General features: G+C 46.5%; 1 protein-coding gene across 6 annotated transcripts; it reads right to left on the bottom strand.

Annotated features, from left to right (window-relative positions):
* On the bottom strand, positions 1 to 22,392 carry LOC120957063 (protein Wnt-6). Of its 6 annotated transcripts, none has more exons than XM_040379008.2 (5): positions 22,062 to 22,392; positions 17,892 to 18,525; positions 5,910 to 6,145; positions 1,361 to 1,995; positions 1 to 1,250 (listed from the first exon to the last, which is right to left on the bottom strand). In XM_040379008.2, exons 2-5 carry the CDS (start codon positions 17,951 to 17,953, stop codon positions 789 to 791), a joined length of 1,395 nt encoding a protein of 464 aa, XP_040234942.2. In that variant the 5' UTR covers positions 17,954 to 18,525; positions 22,062 to 22,392; the 3' UTR covers positions 1 to 788. The 6 variants fall into 6 exon arrangements, with proteins under 6 accessions (XP_040234942.2, XP_049464057.1, XP_040234945.2 ...); XM_049608100.1 differs by having other exon boundaries at positions 22,069 to 22,392; XM_040379011.2 differs by having other exon boundaries at positions 22,276 to 22,392.
* Between the last annotated feature and the right edge of the window lie 1,723 nt (positions 22,393 to 24,115).

Genomic DNA, 24,115 nt, shown 5'->3' with positions numbered 1-24,115 from the left:
TTTCGGTGTGCGATTCTGTTGTTGCGTTGTTTGATTTTTGCATTTTATTATGATCATCATCTGCTGCCAAAACAAAAAAGAAATGACCACCCGCTCCCCGCTTCTTCCCTAAATTCGTTCGTTCGATTCGTTCGCGCATGCACAGTCATCGTTCGATCGTACACGATCGTGTAGCACTTAACAATAAATATCATAATCGGTTTACGGTAGTGTGTTCACCACAGATCACAAAAAGCATTAGAGTTTAGATTAATACATGATTTTTAAGGAGAGGGAAGGAAACTTGTAAAGGGGAGGGATGCTGGGTTTTTTAAATCCTCTTTTCGGTATGTACACTCAGTATTTGCTCTCTGATAACTGTTATTTTCGCACATTTTAGTGTCTCGCTTCACTACTTCCTCTCTGTACTCTCTCTTTCTTTCTTTCGTTCTTTTTTCTTCCAATCATTCTCACTGCACTGTTCTCACGCAATATTGAAAGGTGCTCAATTCGGTTTAAATTTCACAACTAATTTCAGTCAGTCTTTAACATTTCTAGTTTGACGCATACCTGCCGCCTTCCTTCTTATTTAGCTCATTTTTCCCATCTTTTGTATGTCCTTTCCAACTTTTCTTCCTGCATTCTTCCAGTTTTTGTATGCCCTCTTTTCCCTTTATTCCCTGATAACTTACACAAACACTTTTCACAACTTGGGGACGCGAAATCGCACTCGCCTTGGTTGTACTAGAGCTCTCTAGCTTCTACTCTCAACCCCAAAACATCTAACCCAATACTAACGACCGAACCACTCATTTGCAGGTGTACACATCCTGTATGTCGATGCAGGTGCTGCACGTCACCTCGCAGCACCACTTGAAGCTGCAGTTGCAATTGCGCTTCACCTCCATCTGGCTGTGCGTTTGGCCCCGCTTGCAGCACATCAGGCTGCAGCCGTCCACGCCGCTCGACGTGATGTTACACTCCCGGCCGTGCGTCCCGAGCGAGCCCGTCTTGGCGTTCGGCTCGCAGAAGTCGTCCGAGTCCTCCGTGTACACCAGGTCCCGCTTGGTCGGCAGCTTGATCGTCGCATCGTCCGGCATGAAGCTGTGCCCATCGTTCCGCGCAATTACCTTGGTTGCGCCGTCAAAGTGTTCCTTCAGCCGGGCGCCCACCTCCGAGAACGGGGGCAGTTTCATCCAGCAGGTTTTGGTCGTGCAGGACCCGGACAGCCCGTGACATTTGCACTCCATGCGCATGAACTGCTTGACGGCCTGGTGGAGCAAAAGTTTGGTACAAATAAACGAAGAAATTATTCATCAAAATAAAGGCTGTGTCTTGTGGAAACATTCGGAGTGCTCATAGTTTGAAAACGGAAGCTTACCAATCGGCCCGCGTCATTGTTGTGCAGCCGGACCAGCGTCTTGATGTCGCTCTTCTTGCGCAACCGCGCGTCGAGAAAGTCTTTCGATTTTCGTACGCCAAAGTTTACATTATCGTCGCAGCCGCCCCACTTCCACTTGTCCTCCTGGCCGGTCAGTATCGTGAGCGTGGGAAGCTCCTTCGGTAAACCGGCGGCATTCGGGCCCAACTGTCCAACAGCACTGCTACCACCACCACCGGTAGCACCACCATTCGCTCCCTTGGGCGTATGCCGCTGGGAGCGTCCGCTGTTGGGCCGACGGCCCACTGCCTGCGCCCGACCATTTCTCGCAATCTCGGCCGCTGTCAGCGTGCTGTAGGCTGGATTCGCATTGACATTTTGCTGATAGGGCGCAATCAGGATGCTGTTCGGGTTGGATGCCCGGTTGCCACCGCCGACGCGGCGACGATTGCCACCGGCCGGCCGGTACCCAGCGCCGCCCCGTCCACCACGCCGTCCTCCCTCGTCCGAGGGTTTCGATTTCGAGTGCTTCTGGCAGGAACACTCCAGCAGGTCGCCCATCGTGCAAGCCTTCGTCACCGCGTACGTTATACCGGCGGCCGTGATCGCGTGCACGAATGCTGTCTCGCGCGTATCTGCAAGCGGAAACCCCGGGAAATGAAAAGGGAAAGAATATAAAACTAACTTATGTGGGCGCACTTGGGAAGGCATTGGTGGTGGAATGATTAAGATTGTGGCTGATTGTGGTGCAAAGCAAATGGCTACTACAGCGAACGTTTAATTGAATTAGGCAATCGATCGGCACGATTGGTCACAATCGCACCAGGATTTGCATAACTCTCTACGCCCAATCGCGACTTCCTGAGCTGTGTAGGCAGCTGGTAAGCTCCCATGTTTATCACCCGTTTTTTATTCTTCTTTTTCTTCTGCTCAAGGTTTGTTTTACTACCACGTTCATTCCGCATTAAAAAGCCATGGGTGCTAATTGTCACTCAAACACAGTGACGATGCCCTTACGCGCGGCTTAAAATGGTTTTGAGCCGCCTGGATGGCACACACCACACCCCAGGTACGGGAAATTATCAACACCAAATAGGTTCGATCAATATTTGCTCGCCGGTTTTGGGCAACTCTTCCACCGTGCCAAGGCGTAATTTCACGTTGTTACAAGCCGCCAGTTCAGGTTTGGGTGACGCGACTTGTGAAACGTCCGACAGACATCATAATTGGCGCCACCAAGCTGAGGAAGCGTAGAATTGAGCTATTTTTACGGCCCCGTCCGGAACCCAAGATTTTGCTTTGAGTTTCTCTCCCTTTTTCGATGAAGTCGTCAAATGGTGCGGATGTTACATTAACACCGCAAGGTGGATCCACTGGCGCCCACCTTCGCAATTTGGCCGGGAGCCTGCGTGCGGTGGTGAGATATGGATCCCCCTTGGGTGTTTGGTTCTGGAGTTTTTTGTTTTGTTATTTTTGCAACCGCAACCTGGCGCTGATGTCTTGAGGTGCGAGCGCACACCAAGTTGCGCAAAAGTCGTTAAAGCGTTTATGGATGGCATTGATTCATCGCTTTTTGGGGTAGGGTAGTTTGTTTGATGTCTTCATCTTGGAACGGCGCGGCAATTTCCTGCCCGACCAAACTGAGCACCGTGTTTGGTGGTGATAGGGTATGTTGGAAGGAAGATAGGTTTCGATATTTGTTTGCCAGCTATTTGCTACCCAAACAAATTATGCCTCATCACTATTTATGTTACCGGCGAAGTTTTGAAGGGTTTATACATACCATTTGCGGGTGGGTTGGATTATGTGTATTGATTTTATGGTTTGTTAGGGAAAATATTGTAATTTTGACGGCATGAATGTTGAATATATTTGTTTTTATAGATAAAAATTAATTCAAAAAAATTGCAATCGATCGCTCAACGTACAGCATCTCTCGATCTCTCGATCATTACCTGTTGCGATGTCCGTGCTTTTGCCTTACTCCTTGACAGTAACAATCGCTACTCCACATGTTTAGTCACGTACCCTGATTGAAGTGGACAGGCAATGAACAGCGGAAAAATGAAACTCGGCATCGGGGTTTAGGAACCGGCACCGTCGAAAGCGTTTGCGCGACAGTCTCAACAAAAAGAGATTTGTACAAAAATGGGGCAAAATAAATCTACACACACCAACACTATCTGGTGGTGGAGCGTGCGTTCCAACACCGGAGGGACCGTTTGGTACTGACTTGCCGCTGCAACGTAGCCGCAAATGGATAATGATGGTGTCGTGTTTGCTTACAAAACATGTATTACATCGATCGGTTTTACGATCTCGTGTATACCGGACAGAAAGCGTAACGGCAGCCACCGTCTGTTGTCGGATCAGTCCAAAAGGGGTAGAAAGTGTGTTCCCTCCCGTGTACTTGCGAAACGGCATTGGTAGAGCGCACAAAGATGGTGTTTGGGGGGGAAATGGGAGGGAAATGACGGGTGATGTGGGTTTGGATTATTATGCACCCGGTTGGAGGAGCACTTTGTCAGTGCCAGCAGCCTTGAGCTGCTTGGTAGTCAATTCAACCGTCAGTAATCCGTCTCGATCGATCGGGATCTGGATCGATGGTTCGGGATCCGGCTCGAAGGACCAAAAGACTTGCTGCGAGAGTGTACTGTGGGTGAGTGGTGTTTACCGCTCACCCGGTCCCTGTCGCTGGTGATTCCGTCGCAGGTTCGGGAAGTAAATAAATCCAAATCAGGGCTAGATCAGTCCCGCGGGCTCGTACGTAACACGAATTACGAAGCGGAAGAACAAACGCCCGTACAAAGTCGTTTACCATGCGAGCGGTACAATTTAACTGTCAATTTGTGAATAACTTAAATTAACTTTATGGCGAATCAAAATCAAAATTAATGTTTATTGAATTAAAGTGATGTAATCTTGACAATTGCAATGAGATTGTTTATCTTCAAACGGTCGACCGGGGGCAGTCAATGTTTGGTAGCCGAAATACTTGCCACTGCCTGTGCCGTTCGTCCCGTGTGTTGAACTTGGCCTGGAATTTCTTGCCTCGACCCTTGGTGTGTAGAGGCGGTAACGAGCGAAAGAAGCGGCTTCGTAAAGGATGCATCGAAGCGGGAGGGCAGTTTTCGCGGTGATGGCATCGGGACACCGGGCACCGGGCATTGGAATTGTCATGGTTGAATGTCAGACTGTGTCGTTGCACTGTCGCTTGCATTTCCCCGAACGCGGCGGGGAGCGATTGTCCCTTTGGGGTGCTCATTCCGCCAAACAGCATAGGAGGGCCGTCAATCCGTTGCAAGGTGTAGTTTGCTACCGCATCGAGTGTGGATGGAGGGCATAGTGGTGCAAGAGGCCACAGGCAGTCCATCTTCGCCAGCAACGAGTTAAATGGTACTGACGGCGAAACACACGTGACACGACACGGGGACAACGACGGCTACGACGTCGACCACGATAATCCGCAATGCTTGCTTGCGTGTATAATGATCAATCTGTCCTTTTCGCACGGTACGATCGCTCGCAGGCATCCGGTGGCTAACCTCGCGTTACCCTTTTTGGTGGCGATGAAGGTCGAAATGTATTAAAAATTGCGCTGCTGGATGATGTGTCTTGGCTTGTGATGCTGATGAAGTTACTTTCTGGCCTTTCCAATGTGAGGCAAACGTTTTTAGGCAGCTATCTGTAAAGTTTTTAACCTTATTTTAAAAAATATGGTTCAATAGTCTGTCATCTTGAGTTTAACAACAACAAAAAAGCACCGTCAAAGAAGAAAAGAAAAGATCAGTGCTCCGCTTGGACTCTTCGGCATCGAAAACAATCAACCGGACCGAATACAAACCCAACACGGCATTCCAGATTCCGATGCGACAGATCGCACAGATTCGGACATTCGAATGTCCACCCTGCCTGCCGGAGCGCTGAGGGAACAGATTCGTTTGTTTGTTTGTTTTATTGATCCGATCGGGCAGCAAATCAAGGCAAGGAACGGTTTCTACCCTCAAACACTATCCCAGCAATCCAGGTTCATTGGAGAAGCCCACAATTCAAAGGTTGCGACAGGATTGCGACAGAACAGCGACAGTACAGCGACAGATCGGCTGCACAACTTTCGACAGACAGACAAGTGCAGCATGTTTTCGCCCCTACTGCGTTTCCCTGCTCCTTTCGCTCCTGATGAAGGGGTTGTATTTAAGGTGGCCACAGTTCAGCCAAATAATAATCGTTGCTGCGGGGTGGCTAGTAGTGAAGAGCATGTGGATTGAATGTAATTTATAGCGATGACAATATCGTTACGTTCGATTTAAATTGTTCAATTGCACGACAAGCACGATCCCAGCGCTCTGAAATGGAGCATTACGTGGAGTTTCAGGTTTGGCAAGAAAATTCACAAAAATTGCACTGGGGTAGTATTGTGGGGTAATGGAGGAATCAGCCATTTCAGTGTCTTTTCAATTATTGGTAAAATTTACAGTAGTTAAGCTTTGGTTAGAAGAGCACAGTTCTCTTATTATTTTGTGTATGCTGTCGGGTAGTAGTGGTTTACCTTTGGCCAGAATTCGGCGCATACTACGTTTGATGGTCCAGGAGCAGTTCCACATGTTGTGTCGAAATTGGTTCTCACACTCCCGAAAGCCCAAACTGATGCCTCGGTGAATTTCACGCATCAGAGACGTGTCGTTTTTGCAGATGTCGGCCAGCTTCCCCGAAAGGCGTCGCGACTTCCGGTGTTTGCTTTCGCAGACCCGGTCCGGATCGAGCAGCACATTGCTACCTTCGGCTCTGGAAGGAAGAGGGGAGCATAAGAGTATTGATTTTAATGGAGAGTGGATTGCAGGAAATATTATGGGAAAACATTTTTTTTAAATTAATAGTGTTTTTTTTTCTATTTACAAAGTAACAAGGCAAATATTATTTTGATTTCATTCAAATTTCAAAATGAAGAAATAAATACCTAAAGAGCAAAGTCACAAGAGATAACGAAATGGTAACAAAAATGAGTTTTGTACTATGTACTTGTTGATAAAACTAAACTTAGGTTTTAAATAGGCTTTGTTAACATTTTTCTTATTTTTAGTTATATTTAGTTCGAATGCATAAACTACCAGCATTATGAAAAAAGATAATTGTATTTACTATATTACAAAACAAAAAAAAAAATAGTAATATTCAAAACACATTTGAAAGGTCAATTTAACAATCCTGTATTTTAGCTTGACTTATCCCCAATGTGGTGGGTTTTAACCACTTTTCCATAACCCACATAATTAATTATAGTGAACACATTGACGCATATGAAATCAATCACGCCTCACGGCTCTATAAACAAAAAATAAAGAAAAAATGAGTACAAATGTAAAAAACTAAGGAATAAACGAATAACTAAAAATGAATTTTTTAGCTATCTCGATGAAATGAAGAATTTTGTATAATGTAAATAAAATTTATTAAATATATGTTATTCAAAACATAAATATGTTAAAATAAATCAAAAAAAGATAAATAAATAATAAATAGAATTACTGGATCAAACACTTTGATGTGGTTCGAATCCAAAAGCAATGAAAAAATATCCGTTAAAAACAAAATAATTCATTCATTCAAAACTCAAGAAGTATTATTTTTGAGCTGAAAAAGATGAACATGTTTTACTATATAAGGAATTCTTACACATAAAAACCTAAATGCAATCAAAATTATGATTTGCATTTCCCGGTTCCTCAAATCACCAATGGCAATACATGTTTTCTCAAACTATTATGACACTCAATTAACACATTGTGCAATGGCGAAGAAGCCCTTCTGTTGTAATTTTCAGCAGAAGAATCAGTGACGCTTTTGTCTGCTTGCTTAACACAGCCAGGATCGGCCACTTAGATCAGAGTTCAAGTTCAACCTGACAGTTCAGGTACACTCGAAACACTTTTGTTGTTGGCCAACGTTACCGGCGCCGTACACGCACTGAGCAGACTACACTGAGTAACTTCCAGAACCACCCGGTAACAGACCGTTCTTTCGAGATCACATCACAACCGGCCGACCAATCAGCAGTACCACTCATCCAACGGGTCGATTGGGCACATCGTCATGCAGGTGCAGGTATCAGGAATTTCATCTGTTTCCTTCTGGTTTTTGCCTCCTGGTTTTTCCACCCTCATTTGGGAGAAGGGAGATGGTTTTCACATGACAGCTAAATATAGCTTGCGCCCTTGCCCGAAGGCAGGACCATAAAATTCAATAATGAAGATCGTTTTCCTATCCATTTGAGCTTCCATTTTCCCGATGTGGAACGGTAATGGCTCCCCATTTTGTGGGGAAGAGCCGTGGGGTAAGAGAGAAAACCATTCAAAACGATTATTAACCACTCGTGCAATTGGCTGTTGAACATTTTTTCAACCATTTCAGCTCATTCCCGCTATTAACCCTCGTGCAACGCACCGAAACGGTATGACCTCAGACCTCACATTGGTTTCATCTCTCTCTGTGTGTGTTTGTGAAAGAATGGTTTAACATCGTACTCCATTGCTGCGATGCCCCTTAATAAACCAAGGGTGGTATAATGAAGCAAATCAAGGAAAGCGGCGGAAAAAGAGCAGCTATCCAATTTCCACCTCACAACACGCTCGCGTTACGTAGAAAAGTGTAAATAACTTCGAGCTAAAATAAATAATTTTTCTCTCACTTTTGCGACGCACTTGGTAACTGATTGGCACCAAGAGGGAAAGGAACCGAGGTGCAACATTTTCCAGACGCCGATTATGACGTTTTTAACAGTTACCCAGCGTGCCCGAACGATCGAAGCTCTTCGGGATGGGCGCTGATTTTTACGATCAACACAACAGGCTGCCAAAGTGCGGCTATGAGTAACTCCGGTTGACTGACTAATGGTTGCGGTCGACTGACTCAAATGGAGGCGCTAATGACAAACGGACGAGAAATTGTGGTAAATGAGCGTAAACCCGTCACCCGGTACCGATGGAGGTGGAGTCATTAGTTATCTCATACACGCGATCATTTTGCTACCAAACAGAGCGACAGAGATTCTACTATCAGTTGGCTTCGCTATAGGCTCACGCAAAACTGATCTCAACCATCACTCACAAGCGGTGCTTTTTGCTATCTAAAAAATGAAAAAAATGAATATTTCTAAAAAAGCATGTAAAACAAAACAGATTGAATGGAAGGTGCTTTAACCGTCTGGACAACGCGATCATTTCACGATCAGTCAAACGATCCGAGCGGTGACGAAATGCGAGATAAAAATCTTTCGACTCGTGCCTCCACCCTTGATTCAAGAGTGTTCTCGGAGGAAACGGTCAAGAAATTATAAATTTAAATAGCACCACCGTCGTCCGATCGGTGTTGATCGTTTGACCATGGTTTGAATTGGTAGCAACATTTGTCTAATGCCCAATAAAGACATAAACTTGTAGAATCACCGACTCTACCGAGCGGCGTCTCATCTCGCCTCTCGGGTCACAGCCATTCGCCGAAACTAGAATCGTCCCAAAAACCGGTCAAATCTGCCCACCAAAAAGGCATAAAACTGTTGATATTCAGTTTCAATTTGTCGTGTTTTGTCTGTTGCTTCGTCCGAAAGAAATGAAAACAGTCTCTGAAACAAATATCTGCAAGATTTTTGGACGGCAGTTTATGGAGGTGTGACTATTTACTAGAATGCTAAGCTTTAATTTGACTAATTAACGGCTCACATTGTGTTAAAAAGAAGGTTTTGAGATTTTCCTGTTGATGGGCGATTGTATGAAGGATAAGCAGGAAGTAAACATACAACAGGAGAAGACGGATGTCAGCAGAAGCTGCTGTATTTTAGACGGAAACCAGGCTGGTATGAACGATTCGAATGCGACTTATGGCGTGTTTGAAAGACAAATTACGATGAATAAGCTGGTTTGTTTGAGCACGTCTATGGATTGATGAATGGATTTGTTTGACACAGCCCTTGCAGATTAATAAATTTACACATGCGCGAGACATTTTGTCAAACCATAAATTTATTGATTCGTTTTGTCTATAGAAGTGTTGCAGTTGAACAGGTTTGCTTAAAGCTGGTTGACAAATCATCCAGAATATTGCTATAAATTACGCCACATAATCAGTTGCGCTCAGTACTCAGTACTCAGTGTCACCAGGATTTCTATGACTCATTGAAACAAAATATGGCCTCATTGTAGCGGTACCGATCGCTGAATGGGACATTACTATGCCGCGTGTTGTCTCGTGTGATCTATCCGCCAGAGATCAACCACTAGTGAACGAATGCAACGAATTCATTGAATACTAATCATCGGTAACGAATCGTTTCAACAGCTGTCGGACCGTTAGCTACTAGTAGCTGTCGGTGTAACGATCTTTCCACTAGAATGGTTCATTTTCTGCCGCATTCGTGAGATGCATCGTGAGTCTAGTAGTTGCTAACCTGTTTCTTTTCCTCTATCTTCCATCAAATGCTCTTTGGTGCAGCAGTGCACACACACATACTTTACCGGAAAAAATAACAACACCATGATGCACTAAGTCCAGACTTCGAGTCAAACCGGCAGCCAAGCCCCAGTCTCGTCACCGATCGCTCGACGTAATAGACGTTGATGGGAACCATGCCACGGCGAAGCGAGCGTCCAAGGAACGGACAGTTTCGTTGCCAACTGTCGCATCCCGACCGGAACTCACCCCGGAGAACGTGTAAGATAAGTCTGGGTAGAATTCGTGCGAAAATAATCGCTTGTCACTCAGCTGTCTGCGCGACTCCGGACTCCGTTTCGGGCGAAAGCTCGATACGTTAGCGTACCTTGGGAACACTTTTCCTGCCAGACCGATTTGCACCCATCCAGATCTAGAAGTTAGCGCATGGGCAACTGCAACTGCATTGGCCCAGGAGCAACTGCCAACGATGCGTTGCTATGTTTAACTTAATTTTCTCAATTATGCATTTAGATTGAGGCACAACCTCACTACCAGGCGTTCGTGTACTGGGACCGTGGTGAAGTGTAAATTTACCGACCTAACTGCAATCCACCACCGCGGGCTTTGTATTCTTCACCTCTACTAGCAAAGGTGCCCTGTGGAAAGTGCATCCAGACCCGACTATGGATGGTGAACTAATCCGTCCCATCGCCCCAGGCGGCTCAGATGTTCGCCGCTGATCGCCGCACGGTGGTGCGTGTTTGAACATGGCCGCGCAAGCTATGCCCCAAGATGAGGGCACAATTTGAAACGCTATTAACACTCTTCAGCTAGTCGTTTATTTACTTTTATGAACTTGTGCATTTTAATTTCAATTTAAACAATCGCTAACCATTCATGACACACACACGGCCCGGTAATGGTGGAGGTGGGCTCTGTTTCCCCCTATTTTTTTTTTGTTAAACTCAAGTGTCCGACGGGCTTTATGATGGACATCGCCCGACCCGCAATGCGAAAAGCGGTTCCTTTTGCGGCCCCACGCACGTGCGCAGCTTTTCTTGTGCGAATGGTGCGACGGGTTTCTGCTAGACGCAGTTCGTCACGCTAGTCCACATACCCATAGGATATTGGATGGAAAAAGGGAGGAGAGAAGTATAGAGAAAGAAAATGCTCGTTCGTTGCGCAAGATTGCACACGAAGGCTTTGCGATGACTGAAGATGCTTAAATCATTTTTGTTCAATTTACTTTTATTTGCGTAAGAATCCACTAAACCATCCTTCCTTTCCTCTCTTTTCGTGCCGAGATTTGCATTGGACAAACATTGTTTTCTCCCTGTGGGAGGGTTGAGGCGAAGTTTCAATCTTGGGAAGTAATAAACGTAATGAGCTCTTTGTAGGTTACACAAACAAAGGGAAGTTGTTTGCTTTCCCTTTGGCAGGATACACATACACTAGCTTCAGGTGCTTTCTGTTTGGTCTCCCACGTTTTATGATGTAGAGATGATTGAGTTTTATGTTAGATTTGTGATGTGGTTAAAGCAACAATCAAGTATTATTTTTTAAATATTTTTTTGATTTCAAAATGTTTGATGCTACTAAAATTTGTCAATGATATAGTTTTATCCATGTCATGAATTGAACACTACACTTCAGATTTCAAATGATTGATAATTTAAATTTAATTCATTGAATACTTACAGCTGTTGTACCTAACTTATCATTTGGTTTTTCAAAACTTATTGTGAGACGGTAGTATTATCGTACATCTTATAATTCTAGTAGCTCATCTTTTGCCATTGCATCCTTGTTTGACTTAAAATTACATTTTAAATCATAATTTTCAACACGGTTGAAAAAGTTGTATCAGTTATTATCGTATGCATTAGAAGCAGTAATAGAATTCTGAAAAAAATATTACATGTCTACCGTATTTAGTCGAGCTCTATTATCTGAAATTAAGTGCATGGCTATGACAACACTAATCATTATAACGATACTATGAATTCAATAGTATGATTACTTATTCTCAATTTGTTTTTAAATCAGCTTGAGAGAGATATCATCCTAAATTGGCCCACTACAAATACGACGTCGATGTCAAAATACACTTCGTGAGTGACAAAATATGTAGTACACATCGCAAAATTTCTTGATAATCCTTGTAAGTCTATGTGTATTCTAAAGTCGATCTGAATTTTCAAAACATAGCAACGTATCGTATCGTATCTGTTAGTGTGAAACAAATATGTAATAGTCTAACAGATAACTATAAAAGCTCCAAACCAGTAATCGATGCTCCACGACCAATATCTAAATTTCTATAATATTTTACATCTATTTCTCATACTCTTTCATAGACCTATAAACTTGACACCTTTAAAATGAGCTTAAACTAAAATCTCAAGTTAGTTGGCCAGCTAGCAGCAACGCTCAATCCACTTTCCTGATTTGCTCAGCCTCACGTGACACACATCCCATATTGCGGCAACGTCGAGAGTATTACGATGTCATGTTTCTAACTGTTCATTAACTGAATGGCAGCAGACGACTAGTGTCTATTCCCTTCGGTGCTTGTTAAATCATCGTAAATCAAAACGACATCAAGCAACGACCACCACGGATTGGCTTCACGCACCGTCTCACCCACGGGGCACCAGGTTGCCAAAGCACCCGCATTCCTTCACTCTGATCTCTGTGTGCGTGTGTGTGTGTGTGTGTTCAAGCTGTTTGTACGTGATGATCCGCTTAATCAACTCCGAAGCGTCGCCCGGGGAGATAAAAGATCAATATTTCACCCATCGCCCAGCCAGATCCCCGTCCACCGTCAAGTCAACGAGTCAACGAAACGGAAAGAAAGAACCCGCAAACAGACACGCTTTCAGGACCAACGAAGCGGAAAACCGTCACACTTTGCTTTGATGCGACGCGCTCGATCGCAAAGGCAGCTACGGGTCTGTTTCCATGCCCGGGCGGTGTAGATTTACGCGCAGAATCCAGTAAGCCCCGCAGCAGTATCCCACCTGACCAGTGAGCAGGTCGCCGGAAGAGAACAAAACGACAAAAAAAAGAAGCGAAACATTGCCTAGCTGAAGAAAACAGAAATGCATTTAAGCCCACATTATCCTCCCTTTTTTCACTTGACCAGTTTGCTTTTGCAACGCAAGTCCACTGCCGGCTAGGCGACGACCCATTTGGAAGCAAACTGGCGAGAATGCATTCAGTTTGAGCAAATACAACATGACAGAGCCGCAGCATAAATAGCCCCGCACACCCCCGAAACGATTGACGCTGTTTCAACGCTGTTGTGCGCCTTGCGAGCAGGAACAGGGGTCAGGAGGGCCCGAGGGCCAAACAGCTCAAAGTGCATCTGAAGATGCTTGCCTATTTATTCGCCGTCATCTTGAAAATATTGAAGTAGTTTGTTTTTTCTCGTCCTCTCGACACCGGCACGAAACAAGCACGGCAGAGGCGGGACAGATGTGGCTATATGGTGCATCCTGGGTAGTTTAAACCGATCAGTAAGAGAGAGATAGAGAGACATAGCGTGCCTCGGTGATGTGAAAGGTAGTGTAACTAAATCATCAAACATTTGACTCCTTCAGTCAAGTGGGTGCCGGCACTCCAAACTGAAAACCTCCCCTTTCTCTCGGGGTCACTGTGTCCCCGAAAAAGGGTGAGATGGTCCTGTCACCCAGGGGTTGGAAACAGTTTTTTTCTTCCTCTTATTCTCCAGTATACTGTTGTTGTTTGCGTTTTAGAACGCACCAAAGGAATGCAAATGGTGCCCCTATGTCTTTTGAAAAAAGATGCAGGGTGTAGCTTTACCAAAGCTAATCTTACCGACCGACCTGGCCATCGCTATGGGAAACCTCGCTCCGTACAGGTGCATCAGGTGAAGATTGACAGATCGCCCGTACAGCGGATGCACTCGAGACAGATTCCTGAGCAGAAAATAAAGTAGTAAAAAATGTCCAAAACGCACGTCGAACACAGTGACGCACTCCAGCTGGGAGATCAAGAGCTCAGCAGCAAGATCGAGAATTGCAAGATTTCACAATTAAAAGGTCCTCCATTCGGCGCCTCCTACCGCCACAGCTGCCAGTGCTGGGAAAGGAAACCGATCATCAACCGTAATGAAATAATCAATACAATCGCCGCTCCCGGCTAATGAGTTGATCCAACGCCGCTAATGAAGCTAATTATCGCCGCGGTACGCCGCCATCGACCGAGCGGAATCGTAATGCCGCTCGGATGACTCCCTGTGTGAGCTCACTTGGTGTCTATGTGTGTTGTGTGGTGATGTGAAGTGTATTAATTCAATGTAAACATTGTAACAGCACCGAAACGGCTCCAGTATAAACAGTGATCGATCTCCGCTTTACCATCCACCAGCTCTCGAGTGGCAGGCCGAAAGAATATACACACACTGTGGAACGATTGTGGACGTCACAGGCAGCAAATAGAGAGGCAGTAGAGAGGAGCGATACCAGTGCGGTATGGATTACGGATCACTGAGCCAATTCGATGATCCCAAAACCCGTCGATGTGCATCAATGTTTTTTATCCGACCGTAGGGAATCGTTCGACCCGAATCGATCGGATGGGTAATCAATATGACTTTTGGACATGATTGGCTGCCATCAAAGTGATTCCCGCCCGTTCTCAAGGATATCGGTTCGCCGTTCCGCTTTTACGCTGCCGGGGCGAGTCGGGTGACACATCGGATCCGAGGATCCCGGGCAGGTATCGCTACCCAAAAGCGCACTGAGGGCCATTAATGGGTAGGAATCGGTGTGCTGGAAGGTATCCGATTACGCTGACAGCCATTTTCTGCACCAACTCCGCAACAAACAAAAAAAGAAACTACTAGCCGGTAATGTAACCGTAGACGCCGGCGTAATTTTACTGGATCGAAGTTTGTGGAGGGCGGACACTTTTGAAAACTTTTGGAGCGAGCGAATGTTGGCAAAACAGGGATATCGTTCGGGTGCAGCTGCATCCTTAATTGCACCAACAACAACAAAAAATGGCAACACGTCCGCCATTTTACATTGAATTCGGCAATGTTTCGGTGAAAATGCCGGAGTACCACCTGCGAACGGTCTAAAATATTGTAATAAATCAACTAGATGCTGAAGACGGCGTCGTCACTAAACATCGGTATTGCTTTAGTGACAATATTCCAATTCACCGCATCGGGGACATTTTCCAGAAGCCTGTCGCAATCGCAGCATCGCCCGTTGAGTAAATGCAAATTCCTGTTACATTTATCTCAATTGTCAAATGGTAGCGCTCGATAAGACGTTTGAAGCGATTAACCTGCTTTACCTTTGTAGCAGTTTGGGGCTGGAATTAGCTCCGTTTTTTTGGGGGCGCTTTAAATACCAACCGCTCCACAGATAAGCCACTCAAATCGGCTGATGAAATGATACATTCAGCAAAATTAGCATAGCAGAGTGTAAGAGCCGTACCATTGGAGGCGCTCCAGACGATTCAGATGATTGCCCGACGAAGCACTTTCGCCACTTGAACCCGGCCCCGACCCGGGACCGAAACGTGGTGGAATGCTGTACGCCACGCCAGTGACATTAAGGATTTGTGTCGTCCCTCTGCTCAACACGACCCGGAATGAAGGAATGTGTTGCGTATGTGCATCCTGTGTACGACCGGGACCGGGTCTTCTAAAACTCATGTGTCGTGTCTTGCCACGTTTGAATCATGCAGCGGGCAGAGGTTTCGGGGTTCAAAATCGTAAAGATTTAGATAACCGGTGAACCCTTAGATCCGGCACACACGTCGTCGCCAAACGTACCCACCAAAAAGGGAACGGCACGTCAAGTATGACCTCGCCGGGGTCTGTCTGCACCGAGCGTGCCCATCGGTCATCGGTACGCGCGTCATCGGCCCTGGCAGTGGCGCTTCCAGGCTACCAGACGTGTCCCCAAAATCTGCGCGGGCGGAACCCGAGTCGTTCGTAGCTTTCAATACGTGCGCTCGTTATGCTGGGTACGGTGCGTGCAACGAATCGCTTATGAGGATAATCTAAAACTCACTCCCCGCAAGTCATGCTCATCATTATGAGAAATGATTCCACGATGCTGATTCTGTGAAACTGTGCGCAGCTTGATTAAGGTACACGGCGGGCAGGGAAGTAGAGATTGCTTGCCAGCGATTGTGACTGGTGTGCTGGTCTCCCCCCTCTCAAGATACTCTATCTCCAGCAACCGGTCGTACGAGGTGGATCTTCAGTTACGTACGGTTTGTTTTCACTCCAGCCTTATCTGACTTACGTACCGGTCCGTAATACTCATCAAATTGCGATATTGCTTATCAAGATACATCTTCCCACCAACCACCCCGGTGGGGGCGGAAGCAGTAGGCCCTACTTCGCCCTTCCACCTAACCTTGCACGCAAGCGTGAAATCGTTCCCCTTGCTGCCCGGCAGCGAACGTAAAACGGGCAGCGTGTCATCTGTCGCTCACGCATGGTAAGTGTAAACTTGTGATATGATGTGCTAGCAAGCGATTTCATGGTTGTCTGCGTAGTGGATGGTGTGCGGCCGGCGCGTTGCTTTGCATTTCCTTAGCTCCGTTCGGTTAGCTCCGGCAAGAACCGGTAGAATAGGTGAGGCCCATTAGGTCCGACGGTCGGGAATAGTGATCACCTTAAGCGAAAAGCGTTTAACACACACACGCGCACACACACACGACAAAGAGGGAAAGACACACAACCTCATTTCGTGGTGTGATCGTCTCCTTGAGCCCCGCACCACTATCGCAGGCAACTGGGCCCATCCGCAGGCCCGTCAACTAGTAGGCGACCGCTTATCACAACATCATCGCTAATGATATAATGAGGGGCAGTTTATAATATTTATAATCGCCCCCTTTAAAAGCGTAAATGTAATTAAGGATGCATTTAATGGCTGCTCACAGCAGTTTGTCGTAATCATATCTCTTTGCTCTCGGAAGAAGGAGAAGAAGACGGAGGGGCAAGATCGTTACGAGCTTACCAGCGGTGATTGGCGGTTCTAGTGCCGCGTCCTTGCACACTTCGCAGCGCCTGTAACTGATCTTTCCGACCTTTTTTTCCTACCCTACCACCCCCTTATCTGTAGTGACCATCCACACTAGTTTGTTTTTGCAACAGTGTAGCGCGCATAAATAGTTGTCCGGCCAAACTGGCCACTTTGTCTATCCGGAGGTGCATTGCAAATTGCAGCAGGAAGGTATAAACAAAGCCGAAACAACCTTCCTTTTTTTGTTGTTGCTGATGCTGTTGGTGTTGTGCACCCCAGCATGGAGAAAAAATAAAACTAACACTTGCCACAAGAGCTTCCTTCGAGCGCGCCGTCATTCGCAGCTTCCACCGCTTCTGATGCTCCCAAGGGGCCGCTAGAGGTTAATTATGAAATTATTAAGATAAAGTGTTTGAATACATATCGATGCGTATGGTGGTGGTGCGGTGCAACGTATTTGCGGTGCATCTTGGCGTGATGCAAAAGCGTGGCCCTGCCCCGCAGATGGCCCCTTAAGGGTGGCTGCAAATAATTTATTGAATCGCTAAACTAGCGCTCCCGCACTGCTCACTGGGCCGTTTTTACTGCAGCAGGGGACGGTGTGTTGGAGGCATCTCCGTATTGCTTTATCTTTATTTCTGGCGGTGGTGGTGGCTGGCACTGAAAGCATTCCACCGTTAACGCCGGCCGGTGCCACGCGAAGGTTCATAATTTAAGCGCTTGAAATTTAGTGTCGTCGAACAGAGGAGTTTTTTGTTGTTGTTGTTGTTCTCTTTTTTGCTTCTCTTAATGGCCGCAGCTAATGGGGCGTCCATGATTACCTAGCGCATCGTAAATTGGGGGCTGAGGGGAGGGGAGGAGAGTGAGGCAAAAACGTGCACAGGGTCAAGCGGTGCACAAATGGATGGTAAATAGTTGCCTGGATTTTAAGCAGCTGCACCACTCGTCGACCGATCGAATGGCATTGAAAGGCGAGATAGTGCGAGAAGCAGATGCTACTGCACGGGTTGATGAAGCAAATCGGAAGTGGGGCGCAGAGCTGTGACTTTTATATTCAAATATTTGGTTTGACGATGTAGTGAACTTACCTCCACAGGCCGGTGATGGGCATTATCAGTATCAGGTAGATCACAATCAGTACCAGACGCATACTTATGATTTACTTTCCGCTGGCAAAACTTGGGTATCAGTTGTTGCAGTATTAAAAAACCCAGAAACCTTGGACGTCTTTTTCTTTTAGCTGATGCAATGTAGTTAAATCGATTCTTCGTCTCAAGCTCTTTTGCTCTCTCTCTCTCTTTCTCTCGCTTCCCTTGACAAATTTTGAGTCGGAAATGGAATCGGAACCACAAACCGCACGATGACACAGGATGTACACTCCCAGTTGTTAGGTGAGCCAACAACCCCCAACGCCCGAGAACTCACTTGATGGGGTCGCCGGTGGGGTGGTGCTCTCAAAATACACACACACACACACACACACAACACGTTAGCGAGCTCCCCCACGACAGGGCCGGAAATGGATCACTCACAAATTACACAACACGCACACTCACACACACGCACACACCGAATGGTGCATCCGCAGGTAGTTGCAAAACGACACACAACTCCCACACACACGAACACTTGCACTACTCATACGCTCTGCTGGAGGTTCACATGGTCGATGGAAGGGTTGGCTGCTTCCGGCATTTGGTGACGATAAACTTAACCCCGGCACTGTTAAATGAGAAAAACCAATGTACTAACACACACACACTAACATTCAGTCTGCACTTCACCTTCCCCGTTATACGATCTTGACCCTTTCTGGTTTCTGGTGTGTGGTGTTCTGCCGTGGCCACTGACTGACTTCTCAACGGTTGGAGTTATACAGGTCCTAGACGTCTACGGCTATGGCAACGGGTTGTGTGCTGGTCCACCCGCTGGACATGATGTAGTATCCTTTCAATATCTTCCCTCTCTTTCACTCTACGCCACTGACAAATCTTCTTTCCAGTTTGGCCACCCGATCAAACTCGTGCGATTGCAGCTCGAGAACTGGCCCAAACTGTACCGCAGTACGCTGCCGAAACGCACGGAATCTAACCTGCCCGGGTCCTTCTTCCCAGATGGCGCAAGGTGCGACTGCGCAAACGGCGAACGGGCAAAAATCTAACTGCACCTAGCAGCGGCCTGGACTGGCTGCGATGCTAACACTCCCCCCCCCCCCCCTCCTTCTCGACACACACACACATACGCTCAACGTTTTCGGCTGGGTTTGGGTTTCGGATAGAAACGCGACCGAAAACGGTATATAAAATCAAGCCTGGCCCGATAGAGAGGGTCCTCCCCACCTCCCACCCAGTCACACGTACACGTGGCACAAACACACGTACACGCGGCACCGGCTCATACACACTCACACACACACACACGCGCGCGGATAGCAAAACTCACCACAGATAGCACCGTTCAGGAGTGGAGCAAAAAACAACAGAGTCCGACCGATCCGATCCAAATGCCCTGGGCAAACGCGCAAGACCAAGCGGCAGAACGGAGACTGGCAAAGATGGTTTGCGCGAGCCGTGGAACAAGCGTGTGTGTGCGCGCGCGCGCGGTCGAGCGCACACACATATTAGCCCCCGCCTCGCAATCGGTTTACTGCGGCCGCCGGTGCTGCTGCTCTGCTTTTCGGGATCGTTCGGGCCCTCCAAACCATTTGGGATTCGCGACTTGATGGCGTGTGAGGATGGGGGAGGGGAGGAGTAGGAAATGGAGGGAGAGTGCGGAGTAGGGGTGGTTTTGCGAATTTGCACCAAAAGCACACTTACACGGCTCACCCCTACTACCCCATGAGCGGAAGGCTATCACGAACAGGGGTTGCGTTTTTGGGAGCCGAATGTGTTTGTGTGTGTGTGTGTGTGTGTGTGTGTGTGTGTGTGTGTGTGTGTGTGTGTGTGTGTGTGTGTGTGTGTGTGTGTAAGTGTGTGTGTAAGTGTGTGTGTGTGTGTAGGAACAAAATCAACAGGAGTAGCGAAATAATCACCGAATAAAGAAATCCACCGACACACACACACACACACACACACGTGGAAAAAAAAAAAAATATTAAAACGAACCGTCCAAGACATAGAAGAAGACACATGGCGGCGGCGGCGGCAGTGAATGAAATGAAATAAAAAGCAACAACAAAAAATAAAAACAAAAAAGAAGTCACACACACACACTCCATACAAATACAGCTACAATCCAAAACACACACATATGCATATTCACAAAACACACAAGGGTTCTCACGGGCAAATCAAGCAACCGCAAGGAAGCAACCGAACAGAGCACACAACAGCAACAACACACACACACACACATACACTCACGCACACATTGGGCAAGAACACTTCTTCCACCAACCGTTGCAAATGATATATATTTTAAAAGGTTATTGCGCGCGCGGATTCCCTTTCATCTTACCGCGCTGAGCAGTGTCGAAGGTAGTGGGGGGGGGGGGGGAGGACGGCAGTTGTACGAAGTGGAAGGTAGCGGTGCAGCTCGGAGGTTCTGTACCTTCGTTTGGCTCACTCACCCGCTCTGGCAAGCTCACCGCTCACGATACGGAGTGTGGCGGAGTGTGTTTTGGGGATGGTTTTTTGTTGTTGTGTTGGTTTCGATAGCAAGCGCTGGAAAATTGGGTTTTCCCGAGTAGTGGAAAAATTCGAACACACATGAAACGTTTTTCCACCAAAAACACACACACACACATGGACGCACGCACACTGGGCGTTTTGGGAGGGAAAAGCCGAAAGCAGGGCAACCGTCGAAGCAGGGAGCCGCCGAAAAACTGAACCAACCGTCCGGACGGTGACACTATGAATGGGGCAAAACGGGGCTTTTCTCACTGCGCTTTCGCTCGTTTCACGAGGGCACACTGGACACACACTGCTGCCGCCGCCGCCGCCGTGGTCGGCGGGAGATGAAAGAGAGTGAGCTGGAATTAAAATTCTGCACACCCCACCTTTCCACCGGCTCAGGTCCCAGACCATACCATCCTGCCCCCTGTTTGCCGCCAAAAGGTGTAGGGCATTAAGCGAAGCAGCAGCAGCAGCCCGAAAACCGAAACCCCGACGATGAGCCGCGGTTTGCGAATATTGGCGAGCGAATATAAATATGAAGCACGCAAAATAAAATAAAAAAAAAACATAATGAAACACATATATAGAGATGTGAATGCGCCTTCCCTCTTCGCTTCTGGTCGGATAGTGTGGATACACACACACACAAAGCACACACACACACACGCAGTGACGTGAAGCCTTACACACGAGCATGCCGAAGGGTAGTGTGCACGCGCTAATAATCAAATTGGACTTGCGGCAAATGGGCGAAAAAGCGCTGACCACGAAATCGATGTTATAAGCGAACGATTAAGAAATGAACACTCCAGTGCTACAGTGCCGACCGAGTGACCACTTGTTCCGTCTTTTGGTGTGCTGTTTGTTTCGGATTTGAACTCGATTTCCTATGCTGGCGCAACACCACAACAGCACGACCATTTCTGGCAATCACTGTACGCCAATATGAGGAAAAAATAAAACAAAAATCACTAAACGATCACCCGCGTCTCTTCGCTTTCCACTGCTTTTAGCATCCCACGAAATGGCACGGAAATTGAGCCATAGAGCCGTCCGCCGGCCAGGGCAGAAGGTAACCACCAAATGACCAAACACTAACAACAGCAAAAAAAGCGACACCGACAAAATCTTCCATTCGACGTGCCCCGTAGATAAGCAAAGATGTTTGGGCTCGATCGGAAAGGATGGACTTGATTCGGGGCTCACCACTTCGGGGCCATCCTCGAGAAGAAGGCTAAGGGAGAACGGTTTTTAATGGATCGCGACAATGGGAAAGCGGCAGTGGGAGGGATGGAGGGAGGGATTTTACGTGATCGTGGCGAAAACTAATCGACGGTCGATGCAATCATTGACGCTAAATAAACGAAGCAAACGATGAGAAGCACCAAACCAACATAGCAACAAAAAAGCAGCAGCAATCCCCCCCTTGTTTCTCAATAGATGCTGATGCTTTTTCCTTCTTCCTTTTTTTGTTCTCACTACGATTGCAGGCGCTGGAGCTCTGTACAACCGTGAGAATAAAATCATTTTTGCGAACCACTTCTTTTTTTTTTGTTGAACCACTGCTGCATGCTTATTTGGTGCCAATTTCCCCTTGCTATTACACACTGAAGTCACTTCCAATCCAAGTAGCTTTGCACTCACCCCTCACCTGGCCGGTTTGCCATTGCACACCGAAACGCACTCAAACACGCTGCACACCTGCTTCCGAACCCTCCCTCCCGGTACTCCGGACTGTATTGCAATCACTTTGGCCCGGGCCAAATCATTTAACACTTGCCACCGCGATCGGCGGCGGCGGTACGCGAATCGATAACGCGCGTGTCGCCAAGACGTCCATCTCACGCGCTGCCACAACCAGTAAGACGCACCGCACCGGTACGACAAAGCCCCGGATACGAGCCAGGTTGCTTTAACCTGCGCTCGGACCGGTGCTCTGGCATACCGCGCTCGCTGGCAGCATCTTATCGGGCGCCGAACCGTTTTCTCAGCGCACCGCAAACGCCAAGGAGAAGGGGAAATAATTATAAGATCTTTATCTCTTTACGCTTTGCGTGGCCCTGCCCTGCCCCAGGCACCCGCGCTGCTGCGCACAGCCCTTCCGGTGGGCTAGAAGAAAAAACAAAAATTAATATAAAACGGTGATGCACGCCCCGGTTGGTGTACGCTTCTCGTTCCCCCTGCTGCTTCCCAGCTCTGTGCTCTGTGCCATGTGAGTTTTATGAGTTCTCGGGAAATGTTTACCACTCCAGTTGCGGTACCAGAGCGCGTGACGCTTAATTTATTTACTCAGTGCGGCAGCGGAGGTGCAATCGTAGCTTCCCGTTCGGCTCAAACGTCTGTCGAGAAGGGTAAGGGTGAACACACGTGGACACTAGTTGCACTGTTGCGCTTTTCCGGTGGACAGGAATCGGGTGGGTTCTGGGTGCTGGGAGTTCTATTTTTGGCAGAAATTAGCCATCGCTGCGCGCGAGCCGAGGTGGACAGCTTGAAAGTATCAGGCCGGTAGTGACGAGGTTCGATCGAAAACAGATCCATCAATGAGTGTAGAGGGGAGTGAGTGTGTTTACCGTACAATAGAGTTGAAGGGCAATGTTAATGGGAAACGGGGAAATATTTACTATCTCTAATTTACTGTTTCTAACAACTATCTACTTTTACGTTTCGAATGTTGTGTATGTTTTTTGTGTAGTTTGTAAGTATTTCACCGTTAGTTCATGGAATTAACAGCTTTGCAAGTCTCTTAGTGAACACAGTCTATTTTTTCGGAAAGTCCCTATCGTTATCATGTCACAAAGACTTAAACAAAACTGTAATGTTAAATTTTTTCAATGAATTACATAAACGTTATATTTTTTATTACTATTTAAGGTAAGTGAAGGCATAATATCTATATTTTATTTTATCTACATTAACAAAAATCTGATGAATTTTGTAATGTAATGTAATTATTTTTTCTCAAAAATAGTAAATTTCGATATCTTTTATTGGGAGATTGCACGAAGCTATTCATGTTTTTTATATCTTTATGTTATGGTTTATATTTATTTATAATGTAAACTAATGTCGATTTGTCGCAGAATCGATTAGGTAAAATCATGTATGAAACCATTTATAATAAACATACATATTTTATCTATAAAGGTTAAAAACGGGTTTAAACGATGCTTTGAAAAGTGCTAAAAGAATTGTAACTCATTTCAAATAGGAAAATAGAAAGCAAAATGGTTTTGAAATGTATCGTTGCATTGTGTACATAGTCAAAAGCCAATCTGACGGACTCAACCCGGATAATGAATACTATACAGGGTTTTACAAGTCAGAATCGAATGTCAGCAAAAACATTCGTGATAGAAGATGCGTGATTGAAGTTGCAAAACGATGCGAAAGGCCTCTAAAAAACAACTTGAGTGATTTAAAAATCATACTGCGCTTGTGAAAAATAGCATCGGTGCGGTCAAACAACAACTTTTGACAGCTAAATTGAATCTTGAGCTTCTGAAATTGTTTTGCTGACATTCGATTCTAACTTGTAAAACCCTGTATTGTTCCACTGCTTCTTCTTTTCTTCTTCTTTAGCACAACAACCATCTTCATCTGCCTGAACCCCCATTAGTGGATTTGGCTTTCAGTGACTAATAGATTTCCCTCCATAGCAGGATAGTCAGTCCTACGTATGGGGGGCAAACGGTCCATTC

This window comes from Anopheles coluzzii, chromosome 3, assembly GCF_943734685.1.
Source record: "Anopheles coluzzii chromosome 3, AcolN3, whole genome shotgun sequence".
Classification (NCBI taxonomy): Eukaryota; Metazoa; Arthropoda; class Insecta; order Diptera; family Culicidae; genus Anopheles; species Anopheles coluzzii.
Note: the sequence above shows the minus strand (reverse complement) of the source record. Positions and strands in the feature narration are given on the sequence as shown.